The 20,167-nt window shown below is 40.1% G+C and overlaps 1 protein-coding gene and 1 long non-coding RNA gene across 4 annotated transcripts in view; one reads left to right on the forward strand and one right to left on the reverse strand.

The window, feature by feature from the left end:
- WDR89 (WD repeat domain 89) overlaps window positions 1-10,006 on the forward strand; it is a 90,021-nt gene extending 80,015 nt beyond the window's left edge. For both annotated transcript variants that reach the window (XM_065593779.1, XM_065593778.1), the window contains one exon: window positions 8,499-10,006. In XM_065593779.1, the coding sequence (XP_065449851.1) occupies window positions 8,499-9,699 (1,201 nt within the window). In that variant the 3' untranslated portion in view covers window positions 9,700-10,006. The remainder of the gene's footprint in view (window positions 1-8,498) is intronic.
- Window positions 9,183-20,167, reverse strand: part of LOC112059505 (uncharacterized) — a 44,527-nt gene continuing 33,542 nt past the window's right edge. For both annotated transcript variants that reach the window (XR_010600802.1, XR_010600801.1), the window contains exons 3-5: window positions 10,913-11,018; window positions 10,558-10,632; window positions 9,183-9,678 (exon numbers count right to left, since the gene is read on the reverse strand). This is a non-coding gene — a long non-coding RNA (uncharacterized LOC112059505). The remainder of the gene's footprint in view (window positions 9,679-10,557; window positions 10,633-10,912; window positions 11,019-20,167) is intronic.

A 20,167-nucleotide genomic window follows, 5' to 3' on the forward strand; every position in this document is an offset into this window, starting at 1 on the left:
TTCAAACCACTTGCTGTGTTTGGTTTTTGACCTGCAGTGAGCAGGCTGCCAAATCTGTAGGTTGTTTTCATTTTTAATAAATGCTTCTATTCGCCTATTGATAAGTTACTCTTACATACTGATTAAACCTTTCTAAGATAAACAGCTCATTTCTCCCATTTTCCACCATGTATTTCAGAGAGATGTGATTTAATTTGTATACGTTGTTGCATTGACATTCCTTTTTGGGAACAAGGGAAGAGCTGCAGAATCTCACGATTCCCAGGAGCCATTCTAAAAAGAGAGAGAATCTACTTTATGAATCACTGGGTTATTTTTTGAAAACCTTGTTGGATTAAAATGACTCATTGATCTGTCTTCTTTAGCTGGGGAAATGCTGTTTATAACTATCATGCCAAGCACAGAACATTACAATATATGTTCTGATAACACTACATATTAGCCCTGCAAAATTGACAAATATTTATTCTATTTCTTTAGAATTCTAATGTACCTACCCCAGACACTTGGCACCTTGACACTTTAAAAATGTAAGGGAAAATCAGAAGCAAACTCTACCATAAATCAGAAATAAACAGCTATCCTATATATCAAAAAGATATCATCCTCTCCTCCCCACTTCAGGGGACCATTCCATCCTCCCTCTACTCTCCCCTGCCCCCAAAAGCCAGTAAAAAGGTGAGCTGTGCAGCATACTCTGAAGGTCCACAGATTTAGGCTGTTTCAGATTGGTAGGTGTAAAAGCTTGAAAGTTGGCGTGTTTTCACAGAAAGTGCCCTTCAAGAAGCTGCTTCTCTCTCAACCAAGGAAGCTGCAGCTTGAATGCCTCTGCTGATCTCAGTTGTTGCAGTTTGGCATAGGGGAGTGGGTCTCTCAGGTAAGCAGACCCTAGGCCATTTAATAGGGCTTTATAGGTCAAAATTAATACCTTAAAGTGTTCCCAGAAACCCAAAGCCAGCCTGTGAAGATAATGAAGCACTGGTGAAATGTACTTAAAGTGAGACACTCTGCTTAAAAAGTAGGCTGCTGAATTCTGTACTCGCTTCAGCTTCTGAATGGATTTAAGAGTTAACTTCAAGTAGGGAACACATGTAATAGTCTGATAGTGAGTTGACAAAGCCACAAGTAAGTGGCCAAGTCCGCATCCAAAATACAAGGTCACAACTTCTTGGTTAGCCACAAATAAAAGAAAGCTGTGCAGCCACTGCTGTAACCCGATCATCCAACACTAATTGGGAATCCAATCAGATTCCAAGGTAGCAAATACAAGTTACAAATGGTGGCCAAATCCCTTCAGTCAGATCTTCCATTTGCTTTCCTTAGTTAACCAACATCGTCTGTGTCTTTACTAAATGTTGGTGTTCCATCTCATCCAGTCACTGGAAAAGGCATTCATCCACACCACCTCAGTTGGAAGAGAGAGAAACAAAAAGCTGGGTTTCATCCTGCAGGCAGGACAACCAGTGCTTCCTTGTTCTCCTTACAATTAGGGTAAATTTGTTGACCCAGTTATTACAACAGCACTTACAATCACTCTTAGTACTGGACCCTGTACTTCCCAGCTAACCTCCACCTGCCAAGAAGGACATGGATCTGATGCACAGGTTGTGTGTCATGAGGTTTTGCTAGTACCTCAGAGAGCTCTACTGGTTAAAATTCAAGGAGCGATGATACAGCATTTGTTGTCCCCAAGATATTGTCCTGCTTCCACAGAAATGAAAAATTTGGTCCAAATCTTGTCAATGTGTAGGGAATATTTTTTTCTACTTGGTGTTCTCAGTACAAGATGAGGCTTATATAATACTTTCTAGAGATAGATGATGAAGGTGTAAATCAGGAATTAATCAATTAGTCTTTCCCCTTTACTTAATTGGAGAGGCTTTAAGCATTATGAATAAAAATGAAACCATCTGTGCCATATTTCTTTGTAATGGTTGTGAGATCTGTTCAGGAGCCTTGTAAGTTTGGGGAGTGAGCAACCAGATTAAACAATAAGGCTGATCCACCCAGTTTGTTGCTGTGTGTGTTCGTGGTCAACCAGCTCCATATTTTGAAAACTCTAATGGTGCCAGTAAAGATGTGAACAAACTACAAACTGAAGAGAGTCCAGACAAGAACAACAACAAAAAAAAATAAAAGGTTTAGAAAATGTGACCTGTGAAGAAAGGTTGAAAGAATTGGGCATTGGGAAGAGAAGGTTGGGGGGGGGGGACATCATAGTCTTGAAATATATAAAAGCCTATTGTAAAGAGGACTATGATCATTTGTTCTCCAAGTCCACCAAGGGCGGGGCAAGAATTAATCCTCTTAGTTTGCAGCAAGGGAGACTAGGTTAGTGTAGACAAGCGCTTTTTTGCTCACGGTACAAATTCGCTGGAGACCACTCTTTCACACACCAGTGCCCTTTTATTTCCCTGTATTTTCCCACCACCACGTGTATATACAGTTCAGTATCAGTCAGCTAGCCCCTTAGGGGACAACTTGCTCTTATAGCTAGCTGGGAGCAACAGGTCCTCACTTTCCTGTTTTTCCCCCCCTCCTACTTCCTTCCTGCTAGCTTTATAGGCCTTCCTCTTAGCAGGCTCACAGGTGATTGCTCTCAGGCTCCTTTAATGAGCCCTGCCAGCTCCAGTCAGTTCCCCTTTATGGGAGCTATGCTAGCAGGTTCTGAGCTAACGGGCTGGTTCAGTGCCTCTTAGGCCAGCACCCTGTTACAGTTAGATATTAGGAAAAATGTTCTAACCATAAGGATAGTTAAGCACTGGAACAGGTTACCAAGGAAGGTTGTGGAATCCCTGTCATTGGAGGTTTTTAAGAACAGGTTGGACAAACACCTGTCAGAGAAGGTCTAGGATTACTTAGAATCATAGAATATCAGGGTTGGAAGGGACCTCAGGAGGTCATCTAGTCCAATCGCCTGCTCAAAGCAGGACCAATCCCCAGCTAAATCGTCCCAGCCAGGGCTTTGTCAAGTCTGAACTTAAAAACCTCTAAGGAAGGAGATTCCACCACCTCCCTAGGTAACCCATTCCAGTGCTTCACCACCCTCCTGGTGAAAAAGTTTTTCCTAATATCCAACCTAAACCTCCTCCACTGCAACTTGAGACCATTACTCCTTGTTCTGTCATCTGCTACCACTGAGAACAGTCTAGAGCCATCTTCTTTGGAACACCCTTTCAGGTAGTTGAAAGCAGGTATCAAATCCCCCCTCATTCTGCTCGGCTGAAGACTAAATAATCCCAGTTCCCTCAGCCTCTCTTCATAAATCATGTGCTCCAACCCCCTAATAATTTTTGTTGCCCTCGGCTGGACTCTCCAATTTTTCCAAATCCTTCTTGTACTGTGGGGTCCAAAACTCCAGATGAGGCCTCACCAATGCCAAATAGAGGGGAACGATCACGTCCCTCGGTCTGCTGGCAATGCTCCTACTTATACAGCCCAAAATGCAGTTGGCCTTCTTGGCAACAAGGACACACTGTTGACTAATATCCAGCTTCTCGTCCACTGTAACCCCTAGGTCCTTTTCTGCAGAACTGCTGCCTAGCCACTCGGTCCCTAGTCTGTAGCAGTGCATGGGATTCTTCTGTCATAAGTGAAGGACTCTGCACTTGTCCTTGTTGAACCTCATCAGATTTCTTTTGGGCCAATCCTCTAATTTGTCTAGGTCCCTGTGTATCCTATCCCTACCCTCCAGCGTATCTACCACTCCTCCCAGTTTAGTGTCATCTGCAAACTTGCTCAATGTGCAATCCATGCCATCCTCCAGATCATTAATGAATATATTGAACAAAACCGGCCCCAGGGCCGACCTGTGGGGCACTCCGCTTGATACCGGCTGCCAACTAGACATGGAGCCATTGATCACTTCCCGTTGAGCCTGACGATCTAGCCAGCTTTCTATCCACTTTATAGTCCATTCATCCAGCCCATACTTCTTTAACTTGCTGGCAAGAATACTGTGGGAGACTGTATCACAAGCTTTGCTAAAGTCAAGGAATAACACGTCCACTGCTTTCCCCTCATCCACAGAGCCAGTTATCTCATCATAGAAGACAATTAGGTTAGTCAGGCATGACTTGCCCTTGGTGAATCCATGCTGACTGTTGTTTCAAAATTGATTCCTTGAGGACCTGCTCCATGATTTTTCCAGGGATTGAGGTAAGGCTGACTGGCCTGTAGTTCCCCAGATCCTCCTCCTTCCCTTTTTTAAAAGATGGGCACTACATTAGCCTTTTTCCAGTCATCCGGGACCTCCCCCGATCACCATGAGTTTTCAAAGATAATGGCCAATGGCTCTGCAATCACATTCGCCAAGTCCTTTAGCACCCTCGGATGCAGTTCATCCGGCCACATGGACTTGTGCTCGTCCAGCTTTTCTAAATAGTCCTGAACCACTTCTTTCTCTCCAAAGGGCTGGTCACCTCCTCCCCATACTGTGCTGTCGAATGCAGTAGTCTGGGAGCTGACCTTGTTCGTGAAGACAGAGGCCAAAAAAAGCATTGAGTACATTACCTTTTTCCACATCCTCTGTCATTAGGTTGCCTCCCCCATTTAGTAAGGGGCCCACACTTTTCCTGACCACCTTCTTGTTGCTAACATACCTTCATCCTGCCTCAGTGCAGGGGGATGGACTAGTTGACCTCTTGAGGTCCCTTCCAGCCCCACATTTCTGCAATTCAAATAAAAAACACTTTATAAAATAATAATAATAATAAAAAATACAAATTACAACAGCTGGAAATTTCCTTTAGGTTAATTTTAAACCTAATTTACAAACTGTGCACCCTCTTTTCCAAGGATAGCACCTGGTTGCTAATCTCATAGGTGCTTTACTGTATCTAAGATCAAAACATTAGTAAACCTGTTGAAACAGTGGCAAAGTTGTTGCAGGCTTGGCAGATGGAGGGTGTGGTAACACTGCATCACAGACTACATTCTTGAGTACGTAGCATCATTTGCCTTATATATTCTTGTAAATGGCATCATTCCAACACTTAGTTATCTTCTGTTTTGCTTGGAAGATCATTATTTCCTATTTATCTCATAAATTTAACACACATCCTATTCCTCCTATTTAAACTATCCCACCAAAATACAACAGTGACTTCCCCTTCTGAAAAGGAAGGGCTGGCAGCTACACCCTGAAGTTAGCATGAATTGTTTATATAACCTTCAATCAGGAATTCATAATAGACTAAAGTATTTTTCACCAGAGCAGAGATTTTGTTGCATATTAGTATAACAGGTTTTAGTGAGACATGCTAGCTGTTAAGTGCAGCATAAACCCCTTTCAGCCATTTCATTGAAAATAGAATTGAAAGACCATACCCCCCACCTTCCAGTACATATAAATTACATCTCTCTGGAAAACATGAAAACATTTCCCCCCAGTATTTCAGAGCAACTACAACTGTAAAATTTGGAGTAAACAACTAGAAGAGGCCCCAGGCCATTCTGTTTTCTAGAGAACCCCAATATGTTAAGTTGAAGTAGGACTTTGCAGACTGTGCACACTGTAGGCTATAATTTGACATTTCCCTGTGTTAGTAAAATTTTTGACACACAAGATGAGTGTTGCAGAAATTGCACATGGAATAATATATTTTATCAAAGTCAGTAATATTAAACAATCACAGGTTATTTTCCAAATGGCTGACATTTGTCAGGAGAATGTCTGTCTGAGTTTACTTGACCTTTCTGGTCTAAAAAGGTTTGATTATTTTGAGGTAGAAATTTAAGTCAACATGGAAAATTACCTTTTTCTTACAAACACAATCTGGCTGGGACCCACTATATACATGTTCTGCAGTCATCACAGTTCAGAGATTACCCCAGGTTCTGCAGACCACTTCCCGCCTGTGTCGACAGGCAGGCACAAATTTGGAAATACTCCTTTAAAACATAAGTTTCTGTTGTAATTCTTCAGTGAACTTGATTAAATATGCCATGTTCCATTTCTGTTTTCTGATACTAATAAAATTATCTGTTTTCCCCTTAATTTAAAATAAAAGCAGATCAGATTTATCTGAGCATTGTTAAATAATTAAGCCACTTTTTTCTCTCTCAAAACTATAATTTGTGTCTTTTGCCTTTTTATCCATTGTCTCATTTTTGAAGTACTGTCATAAAACTATCTGGTGAGTATTTTTCACCCTATTAGTATATCAAGGAAAAGTAAGGACATAATTATTTTTGAAAAAGCACTATCTAGGTAGGTATAGCTTAATGAACCCAGAGTAAGTTGCAGTCCCTGCTCTGAAGAGCTTACAGTCTACTGAACAGTGCTTATGAACTGGCTGGTGTTTATGTAATTGCATTGCTGAACACATGCCTAATCTGGAAGACCTATCCAGAAAGGTTTGGAAGAAGTAAACTGTGATGATTAAACTTGTGCACACCGTTGTGCCAGACAGAATATTGTACTTTCTCTCTCTGGGGAGAAAGAGTTTCCACAGGATGTCTGCATTTTGTAGCAAAAAATGCATTTGCAGATGTATTTTGTAGGGTTGCTTTGATGTGGAATATTAACCTGGGAACCTTATTGTCACAGGATATTACTGAAGCAAATAGTTTTGTGAGATTATTTGTGACTTGGGAATTAAGCTTTTGTGAGTGTAAGTGTGTACTTAAACTGAAGTTTGGTGTGAATTTGGTCCTGATTGTTTCATCATAAGATGAATATTTTACACATTATGAACACCTCCCTACCCCCAAACTATCTATTTCCAGGCACTACAGACAAACCCATAACTATATAAAAGTTCAGATACGTTCTAGAACATTCTATGGTAACCCATGGTAGCTGATAATTTTTTTTCATGGAAATTTTAAAAGGTTTATCTAAAACAAGTAATATAGCCCTCCCTCGCTCTCCCCTGTAATCCATCCACACACTTCCCTCCTGACAGTCAGTCCCTTCCCTGCACAAATCCCCCACCCATGCAAAATGGTCAGTTAACACAAGTAGTTGCTGGTTTTGGGGTCTGCAAAAGCTGCCCGTGAAGTCTGTGGGAGTTATTGTAATAATGTTTTACACTCAATTTACAATGGCATAAATATCTATACAAGATGAAGGGCACTGGAGGGAGAATTGGGCCCATAGAACTTGGTATATGGTTTTTCATTTAGATAAATTTTTATTAACATTATTGCTGATTTCTATTTAAAAAGAAAAGCTCAGTCCATCCTGTAAACTTTGCCAGCCACATGGTCTGACTTCTGTTTTAAGTTTTCATAACCAAATGAAATTTCAGAAACTTTTGTTCCTTTTTAGTGGCCAAAGTCTGTAAACGGACAGAAACTGGGCATCATGGCAAATTATCTCAATTTAAAGGCTGTGTTAAGTTTTCTGATTCAGAATTGGCATCAACCCTTTACTGTAGTTGCACAATTTCTTACTGCTTTATAATGTAGAAAACAGGGTATGCTTGGAAAAAGAGATCTCCTGTAGGGCACCTCATATATTTTGGAATAGGATTCTTTTCATGTTAGGAAATGATGTTTTTTTTTTTTATGAGTAATCCGCACATTTTAGGACCTGTATGTACATTTACAGAAATATCTTAGATTTACAGGACAGTTCAGTAATATCACAGAAGAAATTGCATCTGAATGTAAGGTTTTTATCTACAGTGTGTTAAGTGCTTTATGCAGTCTATTTTTAAAAATCGTTTGATATAGGTCATTCACCATTGATCTTCAGTGACAGTTCCACAATCTAAAAGCTGTTCTCTGTTTCTCAGTTTCATCCCATGACTCCTAATTTATCCTACCTTGGATTACTTTAAACAAAAATGTACTGTAGTGTTCATTGTATTTTAATTCTTTATTTTACCCTTTGCGCTAAGGGCCAGACGTACAAATATATTTAGGTGTGTAAAAATGCAGATAGATGCCTCATGGGATTTATGAAAGCACCCAAGCAGGTTAAGTGCCTAACTCCCATTAACTAGGTACCAATGGGAGTTAGGCATCTACCCTGTTTAAGCTTTTCTGTTAACCCCACAAGGCACCTATCTTGCCATCCTTAGGCAAATCTGACCCTAACTGACCATCATACTGCCGAGTAGCATTTCAGGTATTATTACATATAGCTGAGCAGGTTAGGGTGTTGACTTGAGTGTCTTTCCACTTGTCAAGAACATTGCTTTCCTACTTATGAGTAGTATTAAGCAAATTTGGCTAGAACAACTTGCAAATGATTCACGAAGAGAACAATTAAGATTTTATCGGCTTAGTTAAAATACTTATCTTAAAACACATTTTACCAAAATGGTTTCCTGATGGAGCAGGCTGCTGTATTCATACTTACTTCTGCTTTATCCTCTTGTGTATATATCAAATGACAGTAGTTGTGGTGTAAGAATAATTTAAACCTACTTCTATGCATGAGATCTGTTGTGAAAGATGCTGTTTCAGAGTTTTTTAAGAGCTGGAATTTCTGCTTAATTGAAACTTGTTTAATTCAAATAATATATTTGAGATTTGATGTATTGCAGATTCCTACCAGCTTTGGGTACAGTCTTTCTGACAACTGCTATGGAGAAGATTGAAGAACAGTTTGCTAATCTGCGCATAGCAAAACGTTGTGCACTAACTGAAGACTCCACTTACTTACTGGATATAGATGTTTCAAAATCTGTTCAAGCAGAAAGTAACCATTTAGTTGCTGTTTCATGTTCCAATAAGTCAATTAAAGTATATAGTAGAGAAACATTACACTTGCTAAGGGAGTATAGTGGCCATCCTGGGTTACTTAATGGAGTCAGATTTGCTCATACAAGTGAGAATATGTTGTTTTCAGCATGCAGTGATGGCACAATAAAATGTTGGGATACTCGCTTAGCTACTCAGGAAACTATACAATTATTCAGTGGTTATCCTTCAAATGTTTTCATCAGCTTTGATATTAATTGCAGTGATCTTATAGTTTGCGCTGGGACAGAAAAAGTTGAAGAGGACACATTCATGGTGTTTTGGGATGCAAGAAGTAATACAAACTATGCATGCGCAGCTAAAGAGCCCTTAGGAACCTATTCAGAGACTCACAATGATGATATCACTAAAATATGTTTCCATCCTATGAAACCCAATTTGGTAGCGTCTGGATCAACTGATGGATTGGTTAATGTGTTTGATATTAACAAGGAAAATGAAGATGATGCTTTGATTGCAACTTGTAATTCAAATTCATCAGTAAGTTTTATTGGTTGGTCTGGGAAAGATTATAAACAGGTATATTGCATGACACATACGGAAGGATTTTGTTGGTGGGATCTTACTCAAATAGATACGGAGGAACCAATGACATTGTTGCAGATTCAAGATGTCAGAGAAGTAGTCTTCATTGAAAATAGCAACTTAAACTATCTGATAGGTGGCTTGTACCATGAAAAGGCAGACAAATTGTTTTTTGTTGGTGGAACAGCTATGGGAAACATTCACCTAATAAACTGTGGCATTGATGGACTGAGCCTTGTGGGCACCCTTCATGGAGGGCATTCTGCTGCAGTTCGCTCATTCTACTGGAACATGACAGATGATTCTTTGTTGACTGGTGGAGAGGATGCACAGCTGTTGCTATGGAAACCTGGAGCTGTGGAAAGGTCCCTTGTAAAGAAGGCATCTATGAAAATTGCTTCCTCTGTTCAGCAGCGAGTGAGAATTCACAGCAACTCTCTCAAAAGCAAGAAAAAGTAAAATTATGAAAATGGAACTCTTAAATTTGTAGAATTTTTCACTGTTCTGAGCAATATATTTGGGGTGATGATTTGTTTGCACTATGTGGCAAATATAATTTAGTATGTAAATTTTACCTAGAAATGATCCTCATTTTATCACGTGAATAACTTTTTTTTTTTAAAAAGCAACTGATACTTATTAAAAGGGTAAACATTTACTTTGTATTCATTGAACAAAGTATGTCTTAAAATATTGTATATTTTTATATCAAATTGATTATTTCAAATAAAAAATATTGGCACAGAGATCTTGGATTAGAATAAAAGCTTGCAACTTGTATACTTCATTTCACTGTGGGCAGTAATATATTTTGGACATTTTAAAAGATTTCAGATTTGTAGCCATCTTTTTCTTACTTGCCTTACAAATAATTTAATGAATGAAATTGCTAAATATATTAAGGACTTAGTGCTACTTACTAATTCTTAGAGGAAGTACTTATTGATGAAATAGAGAAAGGGTATTGTTTTGCACTATTCTCACTATTTAATGACAAGTATATAAACAGTAGTTCACAGAACACACTTTATAGCAGGTGTGTGTGTTCTAGAAAACAGTAATACTTACTATATCCGAAGTACCTGTAGCCTTTTTTATGCTTATGAAAAGTATTATAATTGACAATATTTGGGTGTTTTGATTAGAAAAAAAATCTCCAATCTAATGAAAATTGCAAGCTATCTCATGCCCTCCTGGCAATATATCTCAATACTGACCTGGAAGCACTACCTATAAAGACTGAGGAGGTAGGTCAGTCTCAGTGGGTCATAGGAATCGATGCACATGATCTCCCCAATGCTCCATCTAGTCCATTACCTGTTTTTCACGTGCCATCCCACGTGCCTCATAGGAAGATACAGAAAAACGTTCAGAATATAGTTATGGAATAACCTGCCATAGAGAAGAACAGGAGGACTTGTGGCACCTTAGAGACTAACAAATTTATTAGAGCATAAGCTTTCGTGGACTACAGCCCACTTCTTCGGATGCATATAGAATGGAACATATATTGAGGAGATATATATACACACATACAGAGAGCATAAACAGGTGGGAGTTGTCTTACCACCTCTGAGAGGCCAATTAATTAAGAGAAAAAAAACTTTTGAAGTGATAATCAAGCTAGCCTAGTACAGACAGACAGTTAGATAACAAGTGTGAGAATACTTACAAGGGGAGACAGATTCAATGTCTGTAATGGCTCAGCCATTCCCAGTCCTTATTTAAACCGGAGTTGATTGTAGAGAGTTTCTTTTTAACCCCCTTTAGCTTTTGACCTGCAATATATGAACAGTAAGTAACTAGGCTCTTTACAGCACAAATACTACTCTCTGTGGACACCTCTCTAGGAGCAATGAGATTTCAGTAATCTCACCAAACAGCTGTTGGATGGTGTAAAAATTACCTTGTACCTGCTAAGTTGTTGGTTGTCTCATTCTGCTCCATTGGTACATTTTTAACCTCTGTGCCTCTGACTCAGTACTCTGAAAGTTGCCTTTATCATATTCTGCCCTCCCTAAGGTTGTAGTAACATTCATATCAAATGTATCAGTCAGTAATTACCCTAGATTTAACAGATAAGGACTATGCTTCAGTGAAGCTTAAACAAATGTAAGAATTGGTTTTTTACAGAATAGAGAGAGCATGGAAATCAAAAGGATTGTAAGTTTAATACACACACAAGTACTTTGAAGATATTTACAGACTGCATCTAAACTTGAAAAATAGTTTGAAGTAAAAATGGTGTTTAATTCACTATGCATCATGGGTAATTTATTTTCAGCTATACCACAATGTATGGTTACTATATTTTATAAACATACCTGGCTTAATCTCCTGTGGAAATGAGTCCTCTCCAAATACACATGCATCAAGTTTCCTTCTGATATCTATACTAAACATTTTTTACATATATAAAAGAGAGAGAGCGCACGCTAGGGGATATTTAGCTTATGCTCACTTCATACCTGGCCTTTGGTCATGATGAAGGTGTGATTACATTGCATTTATTAGCACTAAACGTTCATTTAAAGGACACTTTCAACATCAATATCATGTTTCTTTCTGCTAGCAGTCTCCCCCAAAATTTACCCACCCTGGATGGCTCGTTAGCCAAGGGGTCAGCTTTTTATTTGGACAGTTACTATGCAGACAGTTGCCTGAGTTGGCATTTGTTGTTAATATCTTTCTACGAGTTTTTACACAGCTTTGGAATGACTCATCTGGTGGCAAGTGGGAGGAGGAGGCATGGCCAGCATATGCTGTGTCACAGCTTTGAACTGCCTCTGGACACTGCAGAATGGAGGGGAGCAGTCCAGACATAAAGAAATTGTGGTAGTTGCTACCACAATGGAAAATTTCTTACCTGAGCATTTCCTATCTGTGCACCTAAATGTAGGTTTCTAAAGAAATGTGACCAGAACACCTTTTTCCCATTTAACAGTCATTGTCCCGTTCCAGTGGCTCCCTACTAACCCACACTTTTTGAAACTAATTATTATTAGTATCAGTTTCTTACTTAATATATCCACTGGTTTTTAGAAATATATTTTGTGCTTTATTTAAATAGCTTTCTTCTGCAACATTCCTTAATATGAATTTTAGTGGTAATTCTTACAAGATACCAATAATTCAAATTTCAGAAGAACTCAAAATATTATACTTTAAAAAGGGATACAAATACTTTCAAAATTGTTCTTGAAATGGGGTTAATGTTAATGCAACTAACCTGTGCTCTATTTATTGGCTAGTCTGATCTGTAAGAGCAGAGTAAAGTATTTCAGAGTCCTTTTCCCACCCCGCATTACTTAAGAACAAGTTAACTTGAATATTTTCAGAGTCTAGAAAATGTTCCTCATCAGAATTGGAACTATTTTAAAGCAAGTCAAATGTTGAGGCTGGATTACTTGACATTGTTTGTTTTAGCTTATGCAGAAGCCCTAGCATTAGTCTAGCTTCTTCTTTTGATTATTTTTCTGGTTCCAAAAAAAGACAGTAAAAGCAATGGAACAGGAGTACTTGTGGCACCTTAGAGACTAACAACTTTATTTGAGTATAAGCTTTCGTGGGCTACATCCCACTTCTTCGGATGCATAGAATGGAACATATATTGAGGAGATATATATATATACATATACATACAGAGAGCATGAACAGGTGGGAGTTGTCTTACCATCTCTGAGAGGCCAATTAAGTAAGAGAAAAAAAACTTAGCCCAGTACAGACAGGTTGATAAGTGTGAGAGTACTTACATGGGGAGATAGATTCAATGTTTGTAATGGCTCAGCCATTCCCAGTCTCTATTCAAACCTAAATTGATTGTGTCTAATTTGCATATCAATTCGAGTTCAGCAGTTTCTCGTTGAAGTCTCTTTTCGAAGCTTTTCTGTTGTAAAATAGCCACCCGCAGGTCTGTCATTGAATGACCAGACAGGTTAAAGTGTTCTCCCACTGGTTTTTGAGTGTTATGATTCCTGATGTCAGATTTGTGTCCATTAATTCTTTTGCATAGAGACTGTCCGGTTTGGCCAATGTACAATGGTTTACTCAACTGTAATCATAAACACTTGAGAAAGATCTGTGGCAGTGACAAAATTATGTAATTAAAAGCAGCAACGGAAGTGAATATATTTCACTTTAGCTCTGTGCTACACACTACAGTCCTGCTTTTAAAAAAAGAAATAGTCTGTCTACTGTATGATATAAATCTCAAAAAATAATTGTTTTCAAAATTCCACTGAAATATTTTTATTTTCTTACAGCTGTCAGTTACTGAGAAAATATGCTTTTTCTGGAGTTAAAACTTCCCATTGGATGAAGCTAAATTAAATATTGCTAGTATTTTCAAGATAATAAGGATTTTTGAACAAATGGTGCTTGAGCCTCATTTTGTGTTGTCTCACTGAAGAGGATGTGATTTCCCTCTAGGTGGCTCTGGAACCTCCAGAGGGCTCTCTCAACTCTAGGAGACTGATGCTGTGGTTCCTCTCCCCAGGACTCTGAATTTCTTATGCAGTTTGGGGTCCTGATTTGTGAGAACCAGAGGGTCTGGAAGGCATATGGTGTGTGTGTGTGTGTGTGTGTGTGTGTGTGTGTGTGTGTGTGTTGTGGACATTTCCTGGGACTGTCCACCATTTTAGGGAGTCGCGCACCTGATTAGGGACCAGCACCTGATCTTTCATGCGCTCCGGGGAGCAGGAAAACCTGGAGACAGCTGATGTGTGATCTTGCCCATGGAGTGATCCTTATGCACACATTAGGAGGCCCAGAAGCTGAAAACACTGAGCAATGGTTAGCCTCATGCACTCTGGTAGAGATCCTGGATCTCCTGGAATCTTTCAAGTGATGGATAGATTTTTGCCAACGAGGTGCCTATGTCCACTTGTATGTAAGATATCCTTGTCAAGGGACTCAAGGAAATTTTCTGGATGTTTATTACAAAGTTGTGTACTTGCAAGAGATCCAGAATCCTAATCGTGGTGGTGTGCACTGCAGACTGGCTCAGAGCTCTGATCAGGATATCATCTAAAAAGGGGTAACCCTACAACCTGACTCTAGCTATCATTACCACTAGCATCTCTATAAGGACTGTGGCGGCTCACAAGAGACCAAATGAGAGAGTTCAGTACGGGTAGTGGTCTGTGCTGTTAAGCAAACCTCAGAAGCTTGTAGTGGTATGGGCATATGTGAATATGGAGATATGCCTCTGCCAGATTCACTAAAGTTAGGAGGTTCCCATTGGGATAGGGATGATACCGTCAAAGTTAGGATCTCCATCTGGAATTTTGTCTTCTTCATCCACTTGGTGAATCTTTTCAGGTTAAGGATGGCTTTGACTCCCTCGGTGCACTTCTGAACAACAAATAGGTGGAGTAGAATCCTGAGAACCTTTTTTCTAAGGGAACTCCTTCCATTGCTCCATGAGTTGGGAGATCTCATTCCAGATCAGTTTGTGCTGGGCAGAATCACTGGATAAAGGAATCTGGATGAAGAAGGGATGGGGTGAAGCCTGTGGCTTGCAGGAGTTACCCCTAATTCACACGCTCGCTTGTAACCCACGGGACTAGCTTGCTATATTATATTTGTTTTTCTCTATTGGCTTATTATTTTGGCTTATATTTTTGTATTGAGTAATTTCAGCAGACGTTACTTCATTATATTTGGCTGTAATGCAGAAAACCTATAGGCTTGTATCCTGTATGATTAGCTAGAGCAAGTTAGCATAAGTGGATGTAACCTTTGGCATAGATAAATGTCCTACCCTTTTTGACTTTGGGGAACGGAATGTGTTTACTAAAATTCTGGATACCAGTAACCACAAGGTACATCATAAGAACATGGAAGTAACGGTTCAGGCAAAGGTAATGGTTTCAAGAATGAGATAATTGGCATTAATATGTATGAGTGTTATTAATATGTAAGAATATGCTAGCCTATAGAGTAAGTGTACCCTATGATTTATGTGGGTGAGGAAATAAGAATTGGACATGGAAAGTTGGGCACTGACATGAATAATCAGGATAGTGCCAAGACCCTATAAGAGGGTAAACCAACATATGGAGCTACCTTCTTGTAGCTTCAAGTTCTCTTTTGTTTAGCTATTAGCTCAGTTTTTGCAATATAGCTTAGCTACTCAACACTTGACCCTGATCTCCATCATATTGGGATTGAGGGACCTGGACCATCGGTCTCAGTTGGCATGTCATAGACGAGGCTGGTCCTTTGTCTCCCACTACCAGGTCCCCAAAGAAGGGTGTGAGTATGCTAAATCTAAGTAGCTTTTGTAAGGGATGGTACCAGAAGTCCCTATAGAACCGTATTGCTTCTTTTTGATTGTGGTTTGAAGCTTTGATAACTTTTTCCTTTATTTTAATAAATCTCTCTAAAGCCTGGCTTTATCCTCAGTGTGAATGTCCTTGCACACCCCGAGGGTCTGTACGAAATATTGAACTCTCTACATTCTCTAATTCTGTAGCCTGATTTTGGGATAAGAACCTAATTATCTTCTGGTCAAATCATTGGCAAGCCTATAATAAGCCAGCCCTCTAAAATTCAAGTTAACACTTACCCACTTGTCTGTGGTCCACATGGACCATTCCTCTGAAAAGTGGAAAATTCTGTCATCTACAGTCAGGTCTGAGCAGAGGTACATTTGCTTGTTGTCACAGAATCACAGAAGTGTAAGACTGGAAGGGATCTCGAGCAGCCAACTAGTCCAGTCCCCTGCACTCAAGGCAAGACTATGTAACAACTAGACCATTCCTGACCGGTGTTTGTCTAACTTGTTCTTAAAAACCTCCAATGATGGAGATTCCACACCCTCCCTAGGCAATTTATTTCAGTGCTTAACTACCCTGACAATTAGGATGTTTTTCCTAATGCCCAACCTCAACCTCCCTTGCTACAATTTCACCCGATTGCTTCTTGTCCTATCCTCAGAGGTTAACAAGAACAATTGTTCACTCTCCTTCTTGTAACAACCTTTTAAGTATCTGAAGACTGTTAGGGTGCCCCTCCCCCCCCCAATCTCCTCTTATTCAGACTAAACAAACCCAACTTTTTCAATCTTTCCAAATAGGTCATGTTTTCTAGACGTTTAATTATTTTTGTTGCTCTCCTCTGGACTTTTGCCAATTGTTCACATCTTTCCTGAAATGAGGCACCCGGAACTGGACACAATACGCCATTTGAGGTCTTATCAGCACGGAGTAGAGCGGAAGAATCACTTCTCAAATCTTTCTTTCAACTCTCCTGCTAATGCATCACAGAATGATATTTGCCTTTTTTTTTTCCAACAGTGTTACCCTCTTGACTCACATTTAGCTTGTCATCCATTATAACCTCCAGATCCCACTTCTGTAGTACTCCTTCCTAGGCAGTCATTTCCCAATTTTGTATGTGTGCAGTTGATTGTTCCTTCCTAATTGGTGTACATTGCATTTGTCCTTAATGAATTTCATTCCATTTACTTCAGACCATTTCTCCAGTTTGTCCAGATCATTTTGAATTTTAATCCTATCCTCCAAAGCACTTGCAACGCCCCCCCCAGCTTGGTATCATCTGCAAACTTTATAAGTGTACTCTCTATGTGTTTCTCAAACTGGGGTCCATGGACCCTATTAATCAACTCCTCCCCTTCCCTCCCAGTGCCTCCTGCACGCCAGGGAGCTGCTATTCAAAGGTGTGCAGGAGGCACTGGGAGGGAGTGGGGACATGGCACGCTCAAGTGAGGGATCATGTCTGGGGCCGCTGATCGACTTCTCCTGTTCCCTCCCAGTGCTCTAGCTGTTCCCCAGTGTATAGGAGGCACTGGGCGGGGTGGTAGGGGGAGGAACAGGGATGAGGCAAACTGGGGGGGGGGGGGGCACAGAAAGAGACAGGGAAAAGGAGGGGCCGGGGTGGGGCCTAGGGGGAAGGGGTGGAGTGGGGGTGGAATCAGGCTGAGTGGGGGAGGCTTGGGGGTCCATGAAAAATTTTAAATCAAAATGGGAATCCTCGGGTTGCTAAAGTTTGAGAACTGCTGCTCGATGCCATTATCTAAATCACTGATAAAGATATTGAACAGAACCAGACCCAGGACTGATCCCTGCAGGACTCCGCTCGCTATGCCCTTCCAGCTTGACTGTGAACCACTGATTACTCTCTGGGAACAGTTTTCCAACCAGTTATGCCCCCACCTTACAGTAGCTCTGTCTAGGTTGTATTTCCCTAGTTTGTTTATGAGAAGGTCATGTGAAACGGTACCAAAAGCCTTATTAAAGTCAAGATATACCACATCTACTGTTTCCCCTGGCCACCACCCGCTGAGAGTTTGGGGTTCCCCTGCAGTGCCGTCCCTAGAAGCAGGGAGCTGGGGGACCTCTGCTGCCTCCTACCAAACCCCTAATCATTTTAGTTGCCCTTCTCTGAATCTTTTCTAATGCCAGTATATCTTTTTGGAGATGAAGAGACTACATCTATATGCAGTATTCAAGATGTGGGTGTACCATGAATTTATATAAGGGCAATAAGATATTATCCGTCTTATGCTCTATCCTTTTTTTAATGATTCCAAACATCCTGTTTGCTTTTTTGCCTACCGCTGCACACTGCGTGGACGTCTTCAGAGAACTATCCATGATGACTCGAAGATCTCTTTCCTGATTAGTTGTTGCTAAATTAGCCCCCATCATATTGTATGTAGAGTTGGGGTTATTTTTTCCAATGTGCATTACTTTACATTTATCCACATTAAATTTCATTTGCCATTTTGTTGCCCAATCACTTAGTTTTGTGAGATCTTTTGAAGTTCTTCACAGTCTGCTTTGGTCTTAACTATCTTGAGCAGTTTAGTATCATCTGCAAACTTTGCCACCTCACTGTTTACCCCTTTCTCCAGATCATTTATGAATAAGTTGAATAGGATTGGTCCTAGGACTGACCCTTGGGGAATATCACTAGTTACATCTCTCCATTCTGAAAAATTACCATTTATTCCTACCCTTTGTTCCGTCTTTTAACCAGTTCTCAATCCAGGAAAGGATCTTCCCTCTTATCCCATGACAACTTAATTTACATAAGAGCCTTTGGTGAGGTACCTTGTCAAAGGCTTTCTGGAAATCTAAGTATACTATGTCCACTGGATCCCCCTTGTCCACGTGTTTGTTGACCCTTTCAAAGAACTCTAATAGATTAGTAAGACATGATTTCCCTTTACAGAAACCATGCAATTTCACATTTGAGTTCTTTCAGAACTCTTGGGTGAATGCCATCTGGTCCTGTTAAGTTTATCAATTCCAAAACCTCCTCTAGTGACACTTCAATCTATGACAATTCCTCAGATTTGTCACCTACAAAGGACGGCTCAGGTTTGGGAATCTCCCTAACATCCTCAGCTGTGAAGACTGAAGCAAATAATTCATTTAGTTTCTCCGCAATGACTTTATTGTCTTTAAGTGCTCCTTTTGTATCTCTATCGTCCAGGCGCCCCACTGGTTGTTTAGCAGGCTTCCTGCTTCTGATATACTTAAAAAACATTTTGTTATTACCTTTTGAGTTTTTGGCTAGCTGTTCTTCAAACTCTTTTTTGGCTTTTCTTGTTACATTTTTACACTTAATTTGGCAGTGTTTATGCTCCTTTCTATTTACCTCACTAGGATTTGACTTCCACTTTTTAAAACTTGTCTAACTTGTCTAAGTAATTTGTAACTTTGTTCTTTCCCTATTTTAGCCTTAGATCCTACCTCATTTTCACTGGCGTTCACTATATTAGACTTCCAATCACTACTAAACTTTTTGGTGAAAACTGAAACAAAAAAGTTGTTTAGCATTTCTGCCATTTCCACAATTTCTGTTACTGTCTTTCTCCTTTCCCTATCCTGTCCTTGGTCTTCCTCTTGCTTTCATGTATTTGTGTAATATTTTCTTGTTACTCTTAACATCTCTAGCTAATTTAATTTTGTCTTTACACACTTGTGGTGTTTGTTAATATTCATCATTTGTAATTTGACTAGTTTCCACTTTTTGTAGGACTCTTTTTTGAGTTTCAGAGCATTGAAGATCTCCTGCTTAAGCTAGAGTGGCCTCTTACCATACTTCCCATCTTTCTTACGCAGTGGGATGGTTTGCTGGGCTCCTGAGGGCTGTGGGACCATCTCTGGGCTTTCTGCTCAAGCCTCAGTCCCAAGACTTGCCCTTGGTGTATCTAGTATCTTTTCTCTGGTACGTCTGTAAAGAGGATGGGTGAAAGGAGAGTGGCTGCCAGAAAGTGGGATTATACTCCCTTCTTTGACCACTCAGAGGAGACGGGAGGGCTAACTTCTCTCCAAAGAGGAGAGATCTTGTGAATTAGAGGAGCACAGACTTGCTTGGAATGAGTGTTTATCTTCTGGGGGCAGAGTCATATATAATATATGCCTCCTGGCTGCTGAGCTGGATGCCATAGCCCCCGGTGAGAATCTTATTGTGTCCTCTACGGCGTCAGCCACGAATGCTGTTGCCAGGGAAATTTTCTTAAGTATGCAGCTGATGTCTGGGCGATCTCTGTCCTTATTTGTTTCTTGCATCTATGGTTGTGCTTGTTAATACGTTTACTTCTTATCAGGTTTTTCCAGTTCCTCCCTGATTACATCCTCAAAGGAGTGCTGAGGAATCGCTGCCTTTGGGGAGGATTTTGAGAAAAGGTGTTTGTTTGGGGGCTTATCCGCAAGAGCCTGCTCAGGTTGGATCTGGATGGTGACCACAAACTTTTTGCAGATGACCTCAAACTTCTCAGGGGGAATAAAATATTGTTGCATTTTTTCCAAGTCCTGCTCAGATTTGGAGCCTGAAAGTTCTCCATTCTCAGTAGAGGAGGTGGAGTCTGCGTCAGAGGACAAGTACCTTCAGGATTGTTTTGCACTTTTTTTTTCTTCTTTTTTTTTTTTTTTACTTTTTGATGTGTTTTGCA

This window comes from Chrysemys picta, chromosome 4, assembly GCF_011386835.1.
Source record: "Chrysemys picta bellii isolate R12L10 chromosome 4, ASM1138683v2, whole genome shotgun sequence".
In the NCBI taxonomy this organism is placed as follows: Eukaryota; Metazoa; Chordata; order Testudines; family Emydidae; genus Chrysemys; species Chrysemys picta.